Source organism: Poromitra crassiceps (assembly GCF_964638095.1).
Source record: "Poromitra crassiceps genome assembly, chromosome: 1".
NCBI classification, from domain to species: domain Eukaryota; kingdom Metazoa; phylum Chordata; class Actinopteri; order Beryciformes; family Melamphaidae; genus Poromitra; species Poromitra crassiceps.
Window position 1 is genome coordinate 107,832,836 of NC_139623.1, and position 16,531 is coordinate 107,849,366.

Below are 16,531 nucleotides of genomic sequence, written 5' to 3' on the forward strand. Positions count from 1 at the left end.
GAAAGAACATTTTATCTATAGGCCTATGACATGTTTCCATAACGTTTTCTATAATCTTTCCATCCATGATACATAAAGAACATAGAATTACGGCGCAATGTCAAAACCTGTGTGCTCAAAAAGGCAGTAGTCTAGTCGGACAGCAGACCAGCGGTTCAGGGGCAAAGCTGACTAAACAAAGCATAAGCAGCTCCTTATTGAGTCTGCCTCAAGGTCCTTCAGTTTAAATTTGAGAGAGAGAGAAAGCTCTTTCAGCTTGAAGCCAGTTTACATTGATCAAAGATCACATAAACATGGTCCAGCCTTGCTGATAGAAGCCATATAAAGGCTTTTCTTGTGGTAACCAGGGCGCTCATTTTCTCCTGATTCAGATTCTCTTAAAGGACGGCTTTACCGTGGGGAATATGAATATATATTAAATCTCACGCCCCTAAGGTTTTCGAATCCGTTGAAATTTTTGAAATTGGTGCTTCCCTGCCTGACCTATCAACCATCTCTCACATATTTTTCGGGCTAGCCGACGCGTTACGCGTCATCTGGCCCGAGTCCGCCTTGCGGAAGTTGAGGGCCTATGAACTACAAGTGTTGTGAGCCATGGTCCCGCCTCTAGAGGTCCTCCACGCCCCTTCAGAGGCCTCGAAGAAAAGCAAAAGGCAGCCATCTTTTTCAACCGCCTAGCTTATGGTAGCTAATATTAGCTTCCCATAGCTCCTTGCCAAGAGACCATGGCCCCTATCGTTGCATCGGCGCAGTTTCTAGGCCGAGCGGCAGGCGCAGATCAAAGCAGTGGGCGTGGAAAGGCGCACTTGATATCGTCGTGCTGGCGCTAGATGCAGCCCAAAGCATTACAACCACGCCTTTTAGGCGTAAAATTATGCACCGTCATGCTCATTGGATAAGTGCAATAAACGAATCGCACGCTTGCCTTTTTAGCTCCAATTCCAGTGATCCCGCAAAACCAGACGAAAGCCAAACGCTCTGCCCCCCCCCCCCTCTCTTCATCCAGCCTGTCTGTCTGCATTATAGGCTATTATTCCATATTATTATGCTTCTCAAACCAATCTAACTGCAGTTTCAATACTGCAAGCATGTAAATACGCTACACTATAGCAAGATCAAAGTGAAAATAATGTACTAAACGCATCAGCTAGAAAAATATAGCCTATTAGATTGGTGAAAGTTTGTCCAGAAAGATATCGTTTTCTCTCCCCTGCTGCAGGTAGAATGATGCACATAAATATACCCTACATTATGTAAAGTCATTGCATAAATGTGTTTTTATTGTAAAACTAAATGTGGAGTAGGGCGAAGTTATTGGAGCGCACATCACAGTATAGCAGATGACAGTAGAAGCTTCCGAAGCGCGTTCCGCTGTCACTTACCTAAATCACGTTAAATCCACACAGGGTATATATAGGCTCAAGAGGACATATATGTTTCACATAGGGTGGTGTTTCATTTCATGTTTTATTTGGTCCAATATTGAAATGTTCGACAATTGCAGGTTGTCTTACCATTACACATTATTTTAGATCTACCTTTTATATCTATTTCGGCTCTATTTAGTAGCGAAATGGAGGACCCAATTGCATGCTGGGAGTGGACATTCACAGGCAGTAAACTTACAACTGCTATTTCCTATGGGAAGCTGGGTGCTGCGTGGCTGCTATGTGTTGTGTCTGTTTGAGCGAGGGAGTCAGAGAGAGAGAGAGAAGGGTGACTCAGAGGCAGAAGAGCACTGGCGCACTGAATACGCCTGGTTTCAGAGAGAGACAGAGAAGGGTGACAGGGGAGAGGCACAAGTGCACTGGCGCAGTGAATAGGCCTGGTTTTCAAAGGCGCAAAGCGCTAAATTTAAGGCAGGTGCCAAGATATCAGTACGCCGAGATTTAAGGCCGACACGCCCACTTTGGCCCATTCTGGGGCTGCGCCACGCCCATTCGGCCTAAAGCGCATTTGGCAGCCTAAAGCCATATTGATATCGTCCCAAAACAGGCGCAAGGCACGTTTTTTTGCGTTTAAGGCCCGTTTTAGCGCCGAAGGCTTGTGGGAGAATAGGGCCCCAAGGGCCCTATCGTTGCATCGGCGCAGTTTCTAGGCCGAGCGGCAGGCGCAGATCAAAGCAGTGGGCGTGGAAAGGCGCACTTGATATCGTCGTGCTGGCGCTAGATGCAGCCCAAAGCATTACAACCACGCCTTTTAGGCGTAAAATTATGCACTGTCATGCTCATTGGATAAGTGCAATAAACGAATGGCACGCTTGCCTTTTTAGCTCCAATTCCACTGATCCCGCAAAACCAGACGAAACCCAAGCCTCTGATCCCCCCCCCCCCCCCCACCTCCCTTCATCCCGTCTGTCTCCATATATCGGCTATTATTCCATATAACCAATCTAACTGCAGTTTAAATACTGCAAGCATGTAAATACGCTACACTATAGCAATATCAAAGTGAAAATAATGTTCTATGCATCAGCTAGAAAAATATAGCCTATTAGATTGGTGAAAGTTTGTCCAGAAAGATATCATTTTCTCTCGCCTGCTGCAGGAAGGATGATGCACATAAATATAGCCTACATTATGTCAAGTCATTGCATAAATGTGTTTTTATTGTAAAACTAAATGTGAAATAGGGCCAAGTTGTTGGAGGGACATCACAGTATAGCAGATGCCATTAGAAGCGCGTTCCGAAGCGCGTTCCGCTGTTACTTCTCTAAATCACGTTAACTCGACAAGGGGTATATATAGCCCCAGGAGGACATATATGTTTCACATAGGGTGGTGTTTTCATTTCGAGGTTTTATTTGGTCCAATATTGAAATGTTGACAATGGCAGGCTGTGTTACCATTACACATTAATTTAGAACTACCTTTTATATCTATTTTGGCTCATTTGGTAGCTATTTAGTAGCGAAATGGAGAAACACAATGCATGCTGGGAACTCAGAGAGAGAGAGAGAGAAGGGTGACAGAGAAGAGGCAGTGAAGGCAAAGAATAGGCCTGCTTTTCAAAAGCGCAAAGTGCTAAATGTACGCCAGGTCCCAAGATATGACTAGGCTGGTATTTAGCGCCGACACGCCCACTTTGGGACTGCGCCACGCCCATTCGGCCTAAAGCGCATTTGGCAGCCTAAAGCCTATTGCTATCTTGCCGAAACAGGCGCAAGGCACGTTTTTTTGCGGTTAAGGCCCGTAATAGCGCCGATGGCCTGTGGGAGAATAGAGCCCCATATCTCTGGAACGGAAGCACTAATAGACACGGGACTGGCAGCATTGGAAAGCTCGTCAAATTTTACATCTAGTAGTAGGTGCGTTGAAGTAACGAAATCAACGCTGAGCAATGTACCCGATTTTACACATTTTTACATGAAATGGTTACAACATCAAACTCCTACAAAAATGCCTTAAAATGCATGAATTTTTTTTTATGAAGACATCTCCCGACATATATACTACCGTTTAAATTTGGTGCAATTTGCAATTTTTTTTTTAATGTTTTGTAATATTTTCTTCTTCTACTAAATCTTTTTATGTCGAAGCCTTCTTCTTCTTCGACTTTTATGGTGGTTGGCAAGCATATATGTGCATTACCGCCACCTACTGGAGTTTGATATCAGCCAAATGCCTGAGGGGTGGGCGTGAAAACGAAGGCCACGCGAGCCCAGTGCATTGTGGGAAATGTAGTATTTCGGGTCACCGCACCCGCCCCTCCCCTCCACCACCCCCCCCCCCCCCCCCACACAGAGTGGATTTCTGGTGATATCTCTGGCGGGAAACAACCAATTTCAAAAATTTCAACGGATTCGAAAACCTTAGGGGCGTGAGATTTAATATATATTCATATTCCCCACGGTAAAGCCGGCCTTTAATTATGTCTAACACTTGGACGCAAAAATTCTGTACATACATTACTGTACATGTATATGAAAGTCATAAAACCATGGCGATCGTTCTCCTCCTGCAGCATCTTAACCACAGTTTAAAAAAAGAAAAAGAAAAGGTCCAGTCGGGTATTATTGCTATAGTAAATCATTTTCTGAGGGGGATCCTTTGGAGAACCACGGCCACAGAATATGGCATGGTGCTGCAAAGAACATTTTGAGAATGTATGAAAGGGCTGCTGAGGAACCATCACATTGGCAGTCATGGGATATCTGTTTATCTTTTAATAAAACACACCAACATTCATGTTTTTGTGCCTCTTGTGCTCCTTGCTTCCTGTTTTAACTGGATACAGGAACACTGCTGGAAACACAACAACTTCCTGCTTATGTACTTCCCTGCCTCTCTTGATAAATAGATAGTCATAGGGCTACAGCAGCAGCAGCAGCAGCAGCAGCAGCTGCTCTTGGCAAGTAAATGTATTAAAGACTGATGCTGTTTGAGGTCTGAAGGAGAACACATTGAGTTGTGTTGCTCCTGTGAAGCTCAGTGAGGAACCTTCAGCACATTAGGGCAGCTCCTGGATTGATGATCCCACAGGATACAAGAGATGAGAGCCAGCTTCTAATTGGAGTTTCATAGCGCAATGAGTTCTTCATTTTAAGCACTCCACCGCCACCCATATGGGTTCTATTCAGGTCATTCTGCTCATTTGCTGCAGAAAGAGCCAGCTATTTGTAGGCATCTTTAAATGCATTTAGGGCATCGGTCCAAAATCTGCATTGTGTTACTATTCCTGAATTAAATCGTCTAAAAAAAATGTAAACTTAAGTGTACACTTAGCAGACAGGAGTGGCATGGTTTGAGAGAGAGTAGCTGTTTTGTATTAAATGTATTACAGCTAAGGTAATTAGTGTTGAGGTACTGTAGTGCGCTGCCATGTCACATGACTGTCATCTCGCTGAATGGACCCTGAAACAATCCAAGGGCCGGGGAAATGTTTGTATGAGCTGTCATTGCCATGATGCCATTGTACAGCATATTCATGGGTATGATATGCACCAGTTACTGTTACGTTTTTAATCTACTCTGTTATCCAAATCTCTTGTATTTCTGCCCGTCAATTTGACTATTCTGTTTGTGTTTTTGTTTACTCTCTCTTTGGTTTGTTTGGAGGTGAGAATCTTTTAGCCCTTGGGATTTTATCTCACATGCGCAAGTTTATATTTCTGATCTTCTTTTTTGCGGTCTTATCATTTTATATCATCACAGTTTTTTTTATCTTAACTTCCGTGTTTTATCACAGCACGAATAAACGAAGCTAAAGTACTGTATATATACTATAGTGCAGTGATTCTCAACTTTTCTCATAGAAAGTATAATTTAGTCCACATTAGGGCCATGGAGCACCATTTGATGAGATTTTGTCTCTCGGACCCAAATCTGAGAATATTTATATTGTCAGATATTATTTTGTCTACGTGACAACCAGGAATAGACTAGTGACCACTGGAGAGACAGTTGACAGCCGGAACAGGGACGGCACCCGGGTAGCAGTATGGGTTATCGCCCCAGCCTGCGTCTTCCGTGAGGAAGAAGCCCAACAATCCACGAGAGGCCTTCTAGGAGGGCCATTCAAGCCGCAAGTGGAGTCTGTAGTGCCACCAATTACTGGTACTGCATGGTATCCACCAAGATACCATCACATCGGAATGAGATGTTTGGAGTGGGGGAGTCTGGTGCAGCGCACAGGTCCTAGACCTGGTGAGACGAGGGAGGAGCCCGGCCGGGTGGCAACCCACAGAGCCCGGTCCCTCTACGTACCAGAGCCCTTCTCCCCCCCGGTCCCGGCAGAGTAGTTCCGGAGCAGCGGATTGAGTGGCCCTGACCACGTGACCACCTTCGACCCTTCCTAGAGGGCTGACCGTGGGTAGCTACTGGGACGTAAGTTGGGGCTTGGCCAGCCCCGGCTGGGTCACCTGGGCGAGGGTGTATGATGTTGCGAGACCCGAAACAGCCTATGACCCCAGGGTACATCACTGAGGATACGTCCCAGTTGCATCCATGCGATGTTTTCTCTTTATAAGTCCAGAATTCCATGATAACAGTGAAACTATGATCAAAACGGTCATGTTCTGTTGCAACTCCTCCCCTCTGGAAGGCACTGTATGCCAAAACAGACACAAAAACAGCTTCTACCCACAGGTCATCACCCTGATTAACACTTAAAATCTTTCACTTGAGCACTTTTGCAAAAACGGGAATCACTTGACTTCACTCTTGATCAATTTGAACACCTTGCAAGCTTGAACACTGAATGTGCAGTTTTACTGATAAATATCTGCAATATCTGACACAAAGCCTCGTTCACATTGAACAGTAAATAACTGTGCAACACCTGACCTGATTGTTTATACATGTAGCTTATTTATACACGTAAATAACGGTGCAATACCTGACCTGATTGTTTATACATGTAGCTTATTTATATTATTTTACACGTAAATAACTGTATTAATAACTGCCTATATCAATAACTGCCTATAACTGTATATATCCATATATACTGTACATATATCCCTTTCATACACACACTTTCAAAATAGACGCTCTTTCATACACTTATTATTATTATTGCATTGTATAGTAGTTAATGTTTAATTATCCTTTGTGATTCTTGTCTGTTTTAGCCTGAGCATACTTTTTCTTTTTCTTTTGTGTGAGAGTACATTGAAAGTTAAGCGAACCGGAGTCAATTTCCTTGTATGTGTACATACTTGACCAATCAATCTGATTCTGATTCTGATTCTGAAAACAATAATTATTCTAATAATTATTCCAAATTGTCTAACTGTGCTAACTTCTTATAAATACTATCACTGGTTGTAAAGGTCCTTACACATCGGGAGCGTTTTTTTTTCGTGCGATTAATTCGCACGTCAATAATATTTTCCAAACCTATATCAGTCAATGCAACCGTGCATACCAACGGCAAAGTTTCACTGAGCATTATTGCGGCGTTTATTTTTTCTTACCACGGTTGATTTTTCAGAAATTCGCTTCTGACGTGTACACATCTATGGTTGTGATTGACAGGTAGGTCAAAACTCGCATCGCAATTTCGTGCTGTATATTCGCATCGCTCTTGATGTGTAAGGACCTTAAGTCAATGAAAAAGTTAACAATTGTGTGATACAGATACTGTCCCCCTGAAAACAACCAGTCTTTCTTCCCACTTGAACACATTGCAGCTGATTGCATGCCCTCAGTGAAACAGCTTGTTTTGCTGTTCTGTGAGCTTCATAAATCAACCACCTGTCAGACGTTTGGCTAAATGAGAGCGTTAAGCACTGGGGAGAAAAGAAGAAGAAAAAAAACACAGACTTCGCAATCAATATTCAGCATTATTTTTCATTGTAATTGTCCCCGGCACTGAAACGACAATGAGCCAAGATACTTTGCATATAATTTTTTTATCACAATGAATGGGGCTGATGTGATGCTCTGATGGCACTTTGTGAGAGAGTGTGTTGTCAGTTTAATGTCGGCATGGCGTGGATCAGCCAAGTGTAACGCTTTTAGATGAAGCCCTGGAGTTGATTGGATCTGTTGATGTTGCTTCACTGTTGACATTTCTAAAAGAGCCTTCAAATCCATTAAGTTGTAACCGTATTACCATTCATCTCAAAGAGGGGAAAGGGTACATTGCTGAAGCCAGGGGATTGCAGGATTCTTTTTATTGGCACATGTGGTCATCAGCTCTGGGCCGGACAATCAGAAAGCCGCATTTGGGGGACTAAAGTCTCCTTTCACACTTGGACAGCCCCGGGCCTCCAAAGTCTAAATTCGATTACCGAGATAGCATCGGCACACACACACTCACCCACGCACACACTTACACACTTATACATGTATGCGCATACAGACAAGTGCACATATATGCACAGACACACTCACACTCACACATGCATGACAAAAAATGGCCGCAAACCCTTCAGCATGAGGCAGAAATCAATTTCCAACTTGGAACTTGTGCTGAGTGGAGACGCTAATCGGCGGGCAGATAAGGGCTTGTTTGCTCCAGATAAGACAAGCTACCACGACACATGTCCCATAAATTGAGATCTGCCAGATTTGCCTTCGGGGTTGTGAGGGAAAGGTTGGCGAAATTGGGTGGAGGGGTACACATCCAAGCAGTGTTGGGAACATTACTTTAAATAATAATATATTACTCATTACTCGTTACTCTTTTCAAAAGTAATATTATTACTTTACTTATTACTCCCTGACAAAAGTAATTTGTCATATTACTCGTTATATTACTTTTCCGTTACATCCCACAAAATTGGTTTTGCGTCCTTTCTCATCAAAATGCAGACTTTGCATATGTGCGTACGTGTGAATATAGCCTAGGTCTAATCGCTTTGCCATTGTACATTTGCATTGTACATCTTTGCATAACAAGTTTGTCTCACAAATAACGTTAGCCCTGCAACAACAATACCGTAATAACATAGCATGTTATTGTTGTGCTGTCCTCACAAGTCGTGATGGGAGGTTTGAGGCTTTTCGCAGTGGAAAGAGTCTTAGTACCTGGACACAGGTTACATTTGGCTTTGATGTTCTTGTCACCTTTCTTCATGACAAAATCAAAGTAGCTAATGAGAAAATATCCAGCTGCTGAACACAGACATTTCCTCTGCTGGCTCTGCTGTGGTCTGCGGTGATGTCACGCATTGTTGTTGTCACGTTAAATGCTATGCTGCCTGCTTGGAGCTTGTTTGGTCACGTGAATGGCGACTGCGTGTCGTTTTGCGGCTCGTCGCAATCACAGAATAGAATCAACAAAAGTAAGGATGTAACGAGTTGTTTTTTCTTGGGGTAACGGTAATATTATTACTTACAGTATATTTGATTAGTAATTCGTTACACTACTCGTTACTGGGAAAAGTAATATTATTACAGTAACGCGTTACTAGTAACGCATTACTGTAATAATATTACTTCCGAACACTGCATCCAAGTGACAAGCACTTTCAGTGTAAGAGGACTCTTGAAAAGGATGCATTTCCTTACATTACATTATATTACACTACATTACATTACGTCATTTAGCAGACGCTTTTATCCAAAGCGACTTACAACAATTTCAACACATACAGTACCTGGGTCTATTTTGGTTTTGGACTAATAGTGTTAATTCTCACAACACAAGTTCTCAACGTTTGTGTTAAGAGCAGTCTATTCACCTTATGTTCAGACCTTACAGTGGGCCAAATTCTTCCGGGTCCTTTTAACACTTCCGGCGGTCACGGCGCAAAATAAGAGAGTTGTTTTTGGAGCGGACAGTGAAGGGGGTAAAATAAAGAACGTAGCCTACTACTTTGAGCCGGTACACAGCAAGCAAGCGGAGTATCCACTGTTAGCCAGGTCAGATAACGTTATCGTCGACAATGACGAGCACTTTCTTGTAAAACATACCTGGACTCCAACAAAGAAAGCTTCAGATAGTTTTCTCTCCTCCGAGTTGCGCTCGGGCCACTAACGTCAATAAGACCCGCAGACGTTAACGTAATTCCCTGGAATGCGAGACTTAACGAGCCAGTTACATGGCGTTGCATTCTTAGACATTGCCGTTTGCTTTTATTTGGTATGTTACATACAATTGGCTAAATTATTAGTTAATTCAGAGTTAGATGATATTGGAGCAGCCAGCCATTTTATTTTATTTTATTTTTAGCCGGAAGTTTTGATACGGCCACACAACCGGGTCAAATGGGCGTGGCTACATAAGGTGAATAGCACAGCGATTTATGATTGCCTGACGAGCACTGCGGAACATTAATTATTATTGTCCAATGGACATCAATGTATCAATTCATGTCCAATGGATATCAACGATGATGATGGAATATGATCATGGTAGGTCGCAGCTATCACAAAAAAGTAAACTGCCCTTTATGCACACAGAAAAGTAAAGGTGTGAACTGAAAATGTCTCTTTGGAGTGATGCCATAGAAACTCCCAGATATGAAAAAGTTCTTAGTTATTGCATGGTGGGTGAGTGCATAAAGCTGTTAATTCTTAGTTATTTGACTGGTGGCTGAGGGCATAAAGTTGTTAATTCTTAGTTATTACATGGTGGGTGAGGGCATAAAGTTAATTCTTAGCCCTTGTTCACACAGGACACCGAACGTAAGCAGGACTGAAGCTTGAAGGAGGCACAAGCTGAACGTACGCCTTGTTGTTCACACAAGACGCCTTCTCTTTTCCTCTCAGCGCCTACTCTCGCGGCTTGGACCCGCCCACAACTCCCATTGACTTCATGCCTCACGGCTTCACGGCTTCAGAACTTCGGCGTCAGTCCTGAGTGATCGCTTCGGCGTGGCGTGAGCATGGCTTCGGCAAGGCGCCAGCGTGTCACGCACGCGGATGGTGTGAATGGCTTCGCCTGTTAACAAGGACGCCTAAATGAAACTTGCGGGTTCAGCGTAGGTACAGCTTCGGTTGAGCGTTGCTTCGGCCTACTGTATGAACGGGGGCTTAGTTATTGCATGGTGGCTGAGGGCATAAAGTTGTTAATTCTTAGTTATTGCATGGTGGGTGAGGGCATAAAGTTGTTGGGCCCTATCTTCGCAAAAGCAGTAATTTAGCGTTTGCACTCGTTCAACGCCGAGCACAATGCAAATTGGGGACGGGCACAAGCGCATGCCTGTTATAATTGTACTGGACAGGCGTGCCACATGGCAAACCAGGCGTTTCAGCGCAAAAATGTGAGGATAGATGGCATTATCCTATCGTCAGCAGCTCACAATTACTTTGCGCTAAGAGCTTTTAAAAGCACCTCTTACACGCTAAATACCCCACTGCACTTGAGCGCACCATAATCTGCGTGCTGCGCAGCGCAGTGCAGAGTAAAATTCCTTTTGGATATGTCATTACGCACAGCCTTGCCATGCCATCAAATTCTGCTGCTAAAATTGGGTATTAGCAGATAATTCAGTGAGGCAATCAACTATAACTCACTGAGAAACTTTTGTCGTTTTGTCTGCTTCCTGAGATAAGACTTGTTGACAACTTCTTACCTAGAAACGATTTCACCTATTTCATGCGTGAGTCATGCAAAAATTCCACCACACTTTTAACGGTAACACTTTACAATAACGTACACAAATACTATAGTAGTTACTAGTAAACTAACCATTAACTAATTGCCAGTTAATGAGTAGCTAATGAAAAATTTGGCATTAGTCAATCACTAGTTAATCATAGTTAATGAGTAGGTAGTCATTAGTTAATGATTAGTATCTAATTTCCTGAGTAGAGTAGTTAATCATTACCTAATGATTACTAAATGTCAGCTCGTGAATAGAGTAGTTAATCATTACTTAATGATTCCAAAATGTCAGTGCGTGAATGTATTAGTTAATCATTAGTTAATCATTAGTTAAGGTCACATTGTGAGTATAGTAGTTAATCATTAGTTCATGATTAGTTGTTAGTTCCTTAGTAGAGTAATTACTCATTAGTTAATGGTTAGTCAATGGTCAGTTTGGGAGTATATAGTTAATTGTTAGTTATTCATTACTTAATTACTACCTGTCCATTAGTTACTCTTTTTGTGTACCCTATTGTAAAGTGGTGCAGCATACTCAGTAGTTTATGAATACTGAATCATTACTTAATTATTATCTGTCTATTAGTTAGTCTTTTTGTGTACCCTATTGTAAAGTGGTGCATCATACTCAGTAGTTTATGAATACTGAATCATTACTTAATTATTACCTGTCCATTAGTTACTCTTTTCGTGTACCCTATTGTACAGTGGTGCATCATACTCTGTAGTTTATGAGTACTGAATCATTACCTGTCCATTTGTTACTCTTTTTGCACCCTAATATAAAGTGAAAGATATCCTTATCAAATAAATAAATAATTGTTAAATTGTAAGTCTGGTTCTCTATCATCTGAGCTAACCAGCCTGTTATTTGGTAGAGCCATACTATAGGTCTGTAGAGTCAGAGACTAAGTATTATGTCCTATCCACATACTACTTTCTGTTCAAGTACTTATAGTTTTAAAGGTATATTCCATCCAAATACTACTTCATGTCCAAGTACTTAGGTATGTTTCAGCCAAATACTACTTATGTCTAAGTACTTGTAAGTACTTGGACAGAAAGTAGTATTTGGGTGGAATATACCTTTAAACTATAATACTTGGTCTCCGGCTCTACATTCGATAGTATGGCTCTAACAAGCAACAGGCTGGTTAGCTCAGATGGTAGAGAACCAGACTTACAATTTAACAATCTTGGGGTTCAGGGTTCGAATCTCACCTGGAGGGAGTGTTTATTTGATAAGGATATCTTTCACTTTATATTAGGGTGCAAAAAGAGTAACAAATAGACAGGTAACGATTCAGTACTCATAAACTACAGAGTATGATGCATCACTTTACAATAGGGTACACAAAAAGAGTAACTAATGGACAGGTAATAATTAAGTAATGATTCAGTATTCATAAACTACTGAGTATGATGCACCACTTTACAATAGGGTACACAAAAAGACTAACTATTAGACAGATAATAATTAAGTAATGATTCAGTATTCATAAACTACTGAGTATGATGCACCACTTTACAATAGGGTACACAAAAAGAGTAACTAATGGACAGGTAATAATTAAGTAATTAAGTAATGAATAACTAACAATTAACTATATACTCCCAAACTGACCATTGACTAACCATTAACTAATGAGTAATTACTCTACTAAGGAACTAACAACTAATCATGAACTAATGATTAACTACTATACTCACAATGTGACCTTAACTAATGATTAACTAATGATTAACTAATACATTCACGCACTGACATTTTGGAATCATTAAGTAATGATTAACTACTCTATTCACGAGCTGACATTTAGTAATCATTAGGTAATGATTAACTACTCTACTCAGGAAATTAGATACTAATCATTAACTAATGACTACCTACTCATTAACTATGATTAACTAGTGATTGACTAATGCCACATTTTTCATTAGCTACTCATTAACTGGCTATTAGTTAATGGTTAGTTTACTAGTAACTACTATAGGATTTGTGTACGTTATTGTAAAGTGTTACCCTTTTAACTTGTTGGACAATGGACATAGGCTATTCACCTTCACCTATCCCATAACCCGGAGGGTCGTTGGCACCACAGACGATCTGTCAATAAGCTCTCTCCATCTCTCTCTGTCCTCGGCACGAGTGAGTCCACTCTATTACGCATGGAGAGAATTACAGCATATTGCATGCCTCGCGCAAACAGCGATTGTGAGAAAGGAATCTGATTGGTCTGATTGATGTAACGCCCAGGCATTGCCTGGCCACACCTGTGAATAATTCTGGTACTTAAGACCGCCCAAATCCCGTTTGCGCTGCCATTTTGGGGGCGCAGATGATTTGGCACCGCTCTAATTTGAGCCTATGGCAGGTGAAGTGAACGTTTCTGCATCCCCACCAAGAATTGCATCCCCACCATATTTCGGGGCTGTTGTAACTTAGAAAACAGGGAGGTCACGTCTACCCAGACAATTATATCACTTTTAAACAGTTACATTTCTGTAAAAATCATTACAATATGCTCCCGTGAGGTGGGGATGCGTTTAGCTGCTGCCGGGCGGGGGTGCAGAACTCGCTTAACTCGGCATAACACCTGGACACAGACTGCTATCTTCCCTGCCTTAATGCACGCGCAAACAGGTGCGCAAGCGCAAATAGGGGATATCGCCTGTACCAAGATAGGGCCCGTTAATTATTAGTTATTGCATGGTGGGTGAGGGCATAAAGTTGTTAATTCTTAGTTATTGCATAGTGGCTGAGGGCATACATGTGAAAAATAAGCAAAGCCCTCCTTTGTATATATTGTACATTCTGTAAGGTGAGAAAGAGATTTTCTCCCCAATTGTACTTTTTTCCCACTGCTGCCCCGGTCGCTGCTCCCCCATCTGCCGATCGTGCGCTGTGTCTGAAGCACCTGTACACACGGTTAGTGACCGCCGCAGAGCCAAAAAATAGTGCCAATAAAGAGCGCGGTCTGACCAACAGCAAGACTGTGGTTTTATTGTTGAAATGAGATGTCATAACACATGCATGCTTTCTTTAGGAGTAAAACTTGATAACTCCGTGATCCTACAATGTCCGCAGGGACTCGTTTTACTCCACTCAGATACATTACATTACATTATGTCATTTGGCAGACGCTTTTATCCAAAGCGACTTACAATAACACATTTTTGTCAGCAATAGAGCGATCAACTATGCAACACAGTCTATGACAACTACAACATCTGAAGGAATAGTGGTAAAGTTAAGTTAGTAATTTATTTATTTGTTTAAGAGAGAGAAAGAAGTTAGTTCAAGAAGGGCCCAGATGGAGCATGAAAAGGTGTGTCTTTAGTCTTTTCCGAAAGATCGGCAGTGATTCAGCCCTCCTGACTGAAGGTGGAAGCTCATTCCACCATTGAGGTGCCAGGGACGAGAAGAGTCGCGATCGGGATGAGCGACTTTTTAGCCCCCGTAGCGAAGGAGGATCAAGCTAGAGCTCCGCCCACGGGACTCATGGAAAGGCAAGTCAGCTCCACATCCACTCTGCAACTGGTATGTAGTTCATACAACTTTATGTCCAATAATCTGAACTATCCCTTTAAGATGAGTGCATACACTTGCCCACCCTTCCCTCTCCACTGGAGCAAAAAGCACGAGTGAAAGCGAAAATCCAGGCACTCACGTCGATGACGGTCCACTGCTCCACCACAATGGCGTCGTACGTTGGGGTGGGCGCGCTTGGCTCGCCTTCCGTCGCCTCCTGGAAGATGAAGACGCTTTCCACTGACTTAGGCAGCAAGTCTGCAGAGAGACAGAGAGAGAGAGAGAGACCCAGCCATGACAGTTATTTACAGGATGGAGCGGGTCTGTCTGCTCTGTTGCCCCCTCAGGCCCTGCAGGCCAAAGGAGACAGGACAAGATAACTCAGCCAACCAGCACCGCTCACACGCATGCACGTGCGCATGCACGCACGCACACACACACACACACACACACACACACACACACACACACACACACACACACACACACACACACACACACACACACACACACACGCACACACACACACACACACAGAGCCCTTTATTACATTGCCAGTGGGGTGGATCATTTGTATGAGCAATGCACACGTATACATTATGCAGGAAGACAGTGTAAAAGAAGGGAGCAGGTATTCCCCTTATTGGATTTCAAAGGAAAAAAGTAGAAAGATTATATTCTACATCAGTGCTTTTCCTGCCTGGTTCCTGGACCCTGCAGCTTAGTCAACAGCTAGTCAACATAATCTAAATAAATACAAAAATAACCAAAATAAATACCAAAATAATTGTGTGAAATTGTGCAACATTGTTCCACAGCGCAAAATGCTGTCATTTCACAATAACAGCTCTACAATTGTTGAAACTCAACTAACTAAAACAAACAAAGTTACTAGGGGTTCAAGCCTGTCTTCCTTTATTGCATGACACAGCTAATTATGCATCCAATACTTACTATCTTTCAGCATTATACCATCTTAAAATTACATACTTTTTGCTAATTGCATGAGTGCATTTTTCCCCTAAAAACCAAGTTGTTTCACTCAACTTAACCATATGAGGCTATAGTCTCAATCGATCCCAAATCTATCTTAAAATGATATTTCGGACAAGCTATTATACAATTTGACAAAAAGGGAACATGACAAACATGACTAACACAATAATACCTATAACTCTAGAAAAGGGATGAATTGGGTCTGTCCTCACAACCACTGACACTATTTGCCAATATCAAATTCATTTGGCTAAAGCTTGAACCCCTGCCATTGCCGCTTGCGGATATATTTATTATTATTATTATTATTATTATTATTATTATTATTATTATTATTATTATTATTATATCTAAAGTTCAGGAACAAGACTATGCCTCAAACACACATTCAATTTCCTGCTCCACCCTACCTACTGTATACGCGCCAAATGAACCTCGCTCTGATGATGTCTCAGTTGGCTCATCCCTTCATTTCGACCCGATTCATCCCTCAATCCACCCTCGATGCCTCTTTCCCTCAATAAAGACGGTGGGCCGAGACCATGTATCTGCTTTAGTTCTTGAAAGCAATGATCCTCATCGAGGGACGACCCAGCCCTCTAATGTTGCGAAGATTATTTTCATCTTAATCAGATTCCGTTTGTTGCCACTCGAAACTTCTACGAGCGTTTCCAAAACCAGAGTTTAAAGTACATTACAAACGCTGCGACCTACTGGCCGGTAGAACCAATAGCACGCTAAGATACTGATGGAGGGATGTCATTGACCTATCAGAGTTCGTTACGTTGTCATACGGCTCTACTCTTTCTCCCCAAGAAGAGCCTTGTGACGAGTTGGACACAACAAACAAAACAACATGATAGCAGCAGCTGCATCACTTTACGTGTGAGCGTAAAGTGAGGTTTGCAACTTGTTTGCAATATACATGTATGGTGACGTTGAATCAGTGTTAGCTTAGCGCTAGCTAGCATACGCTACGAGTGAATAGAATTGGCCTGCATCTAG

The 16,531-nt window shown here is 42.2% G+C and overlaps 1 protein-coding gene across 1 annotated transcript in view; it reads right to left on the reverse strand.

The window, feature by feature from the left end:
• Positions 1 to 16,531, reverse strand: part of rftn1b (raftlin, lipid raft linker 1b) — a 214,707-nt gene that overhangs the window by 22,500 nt on the left and 175,676 nt on the right. Inside the window, exon 7 of the mRNA XM_083647160.1 lies at positions 14,670 to 14,788. Coding sequence (XP_083503286.1) covers positions 14,670 to 14,788 — 119 coding nt within the window. The remainder of the gene's footprint in view (positions 1 to 14,669; positions 14,789 to 16,531) is intronic.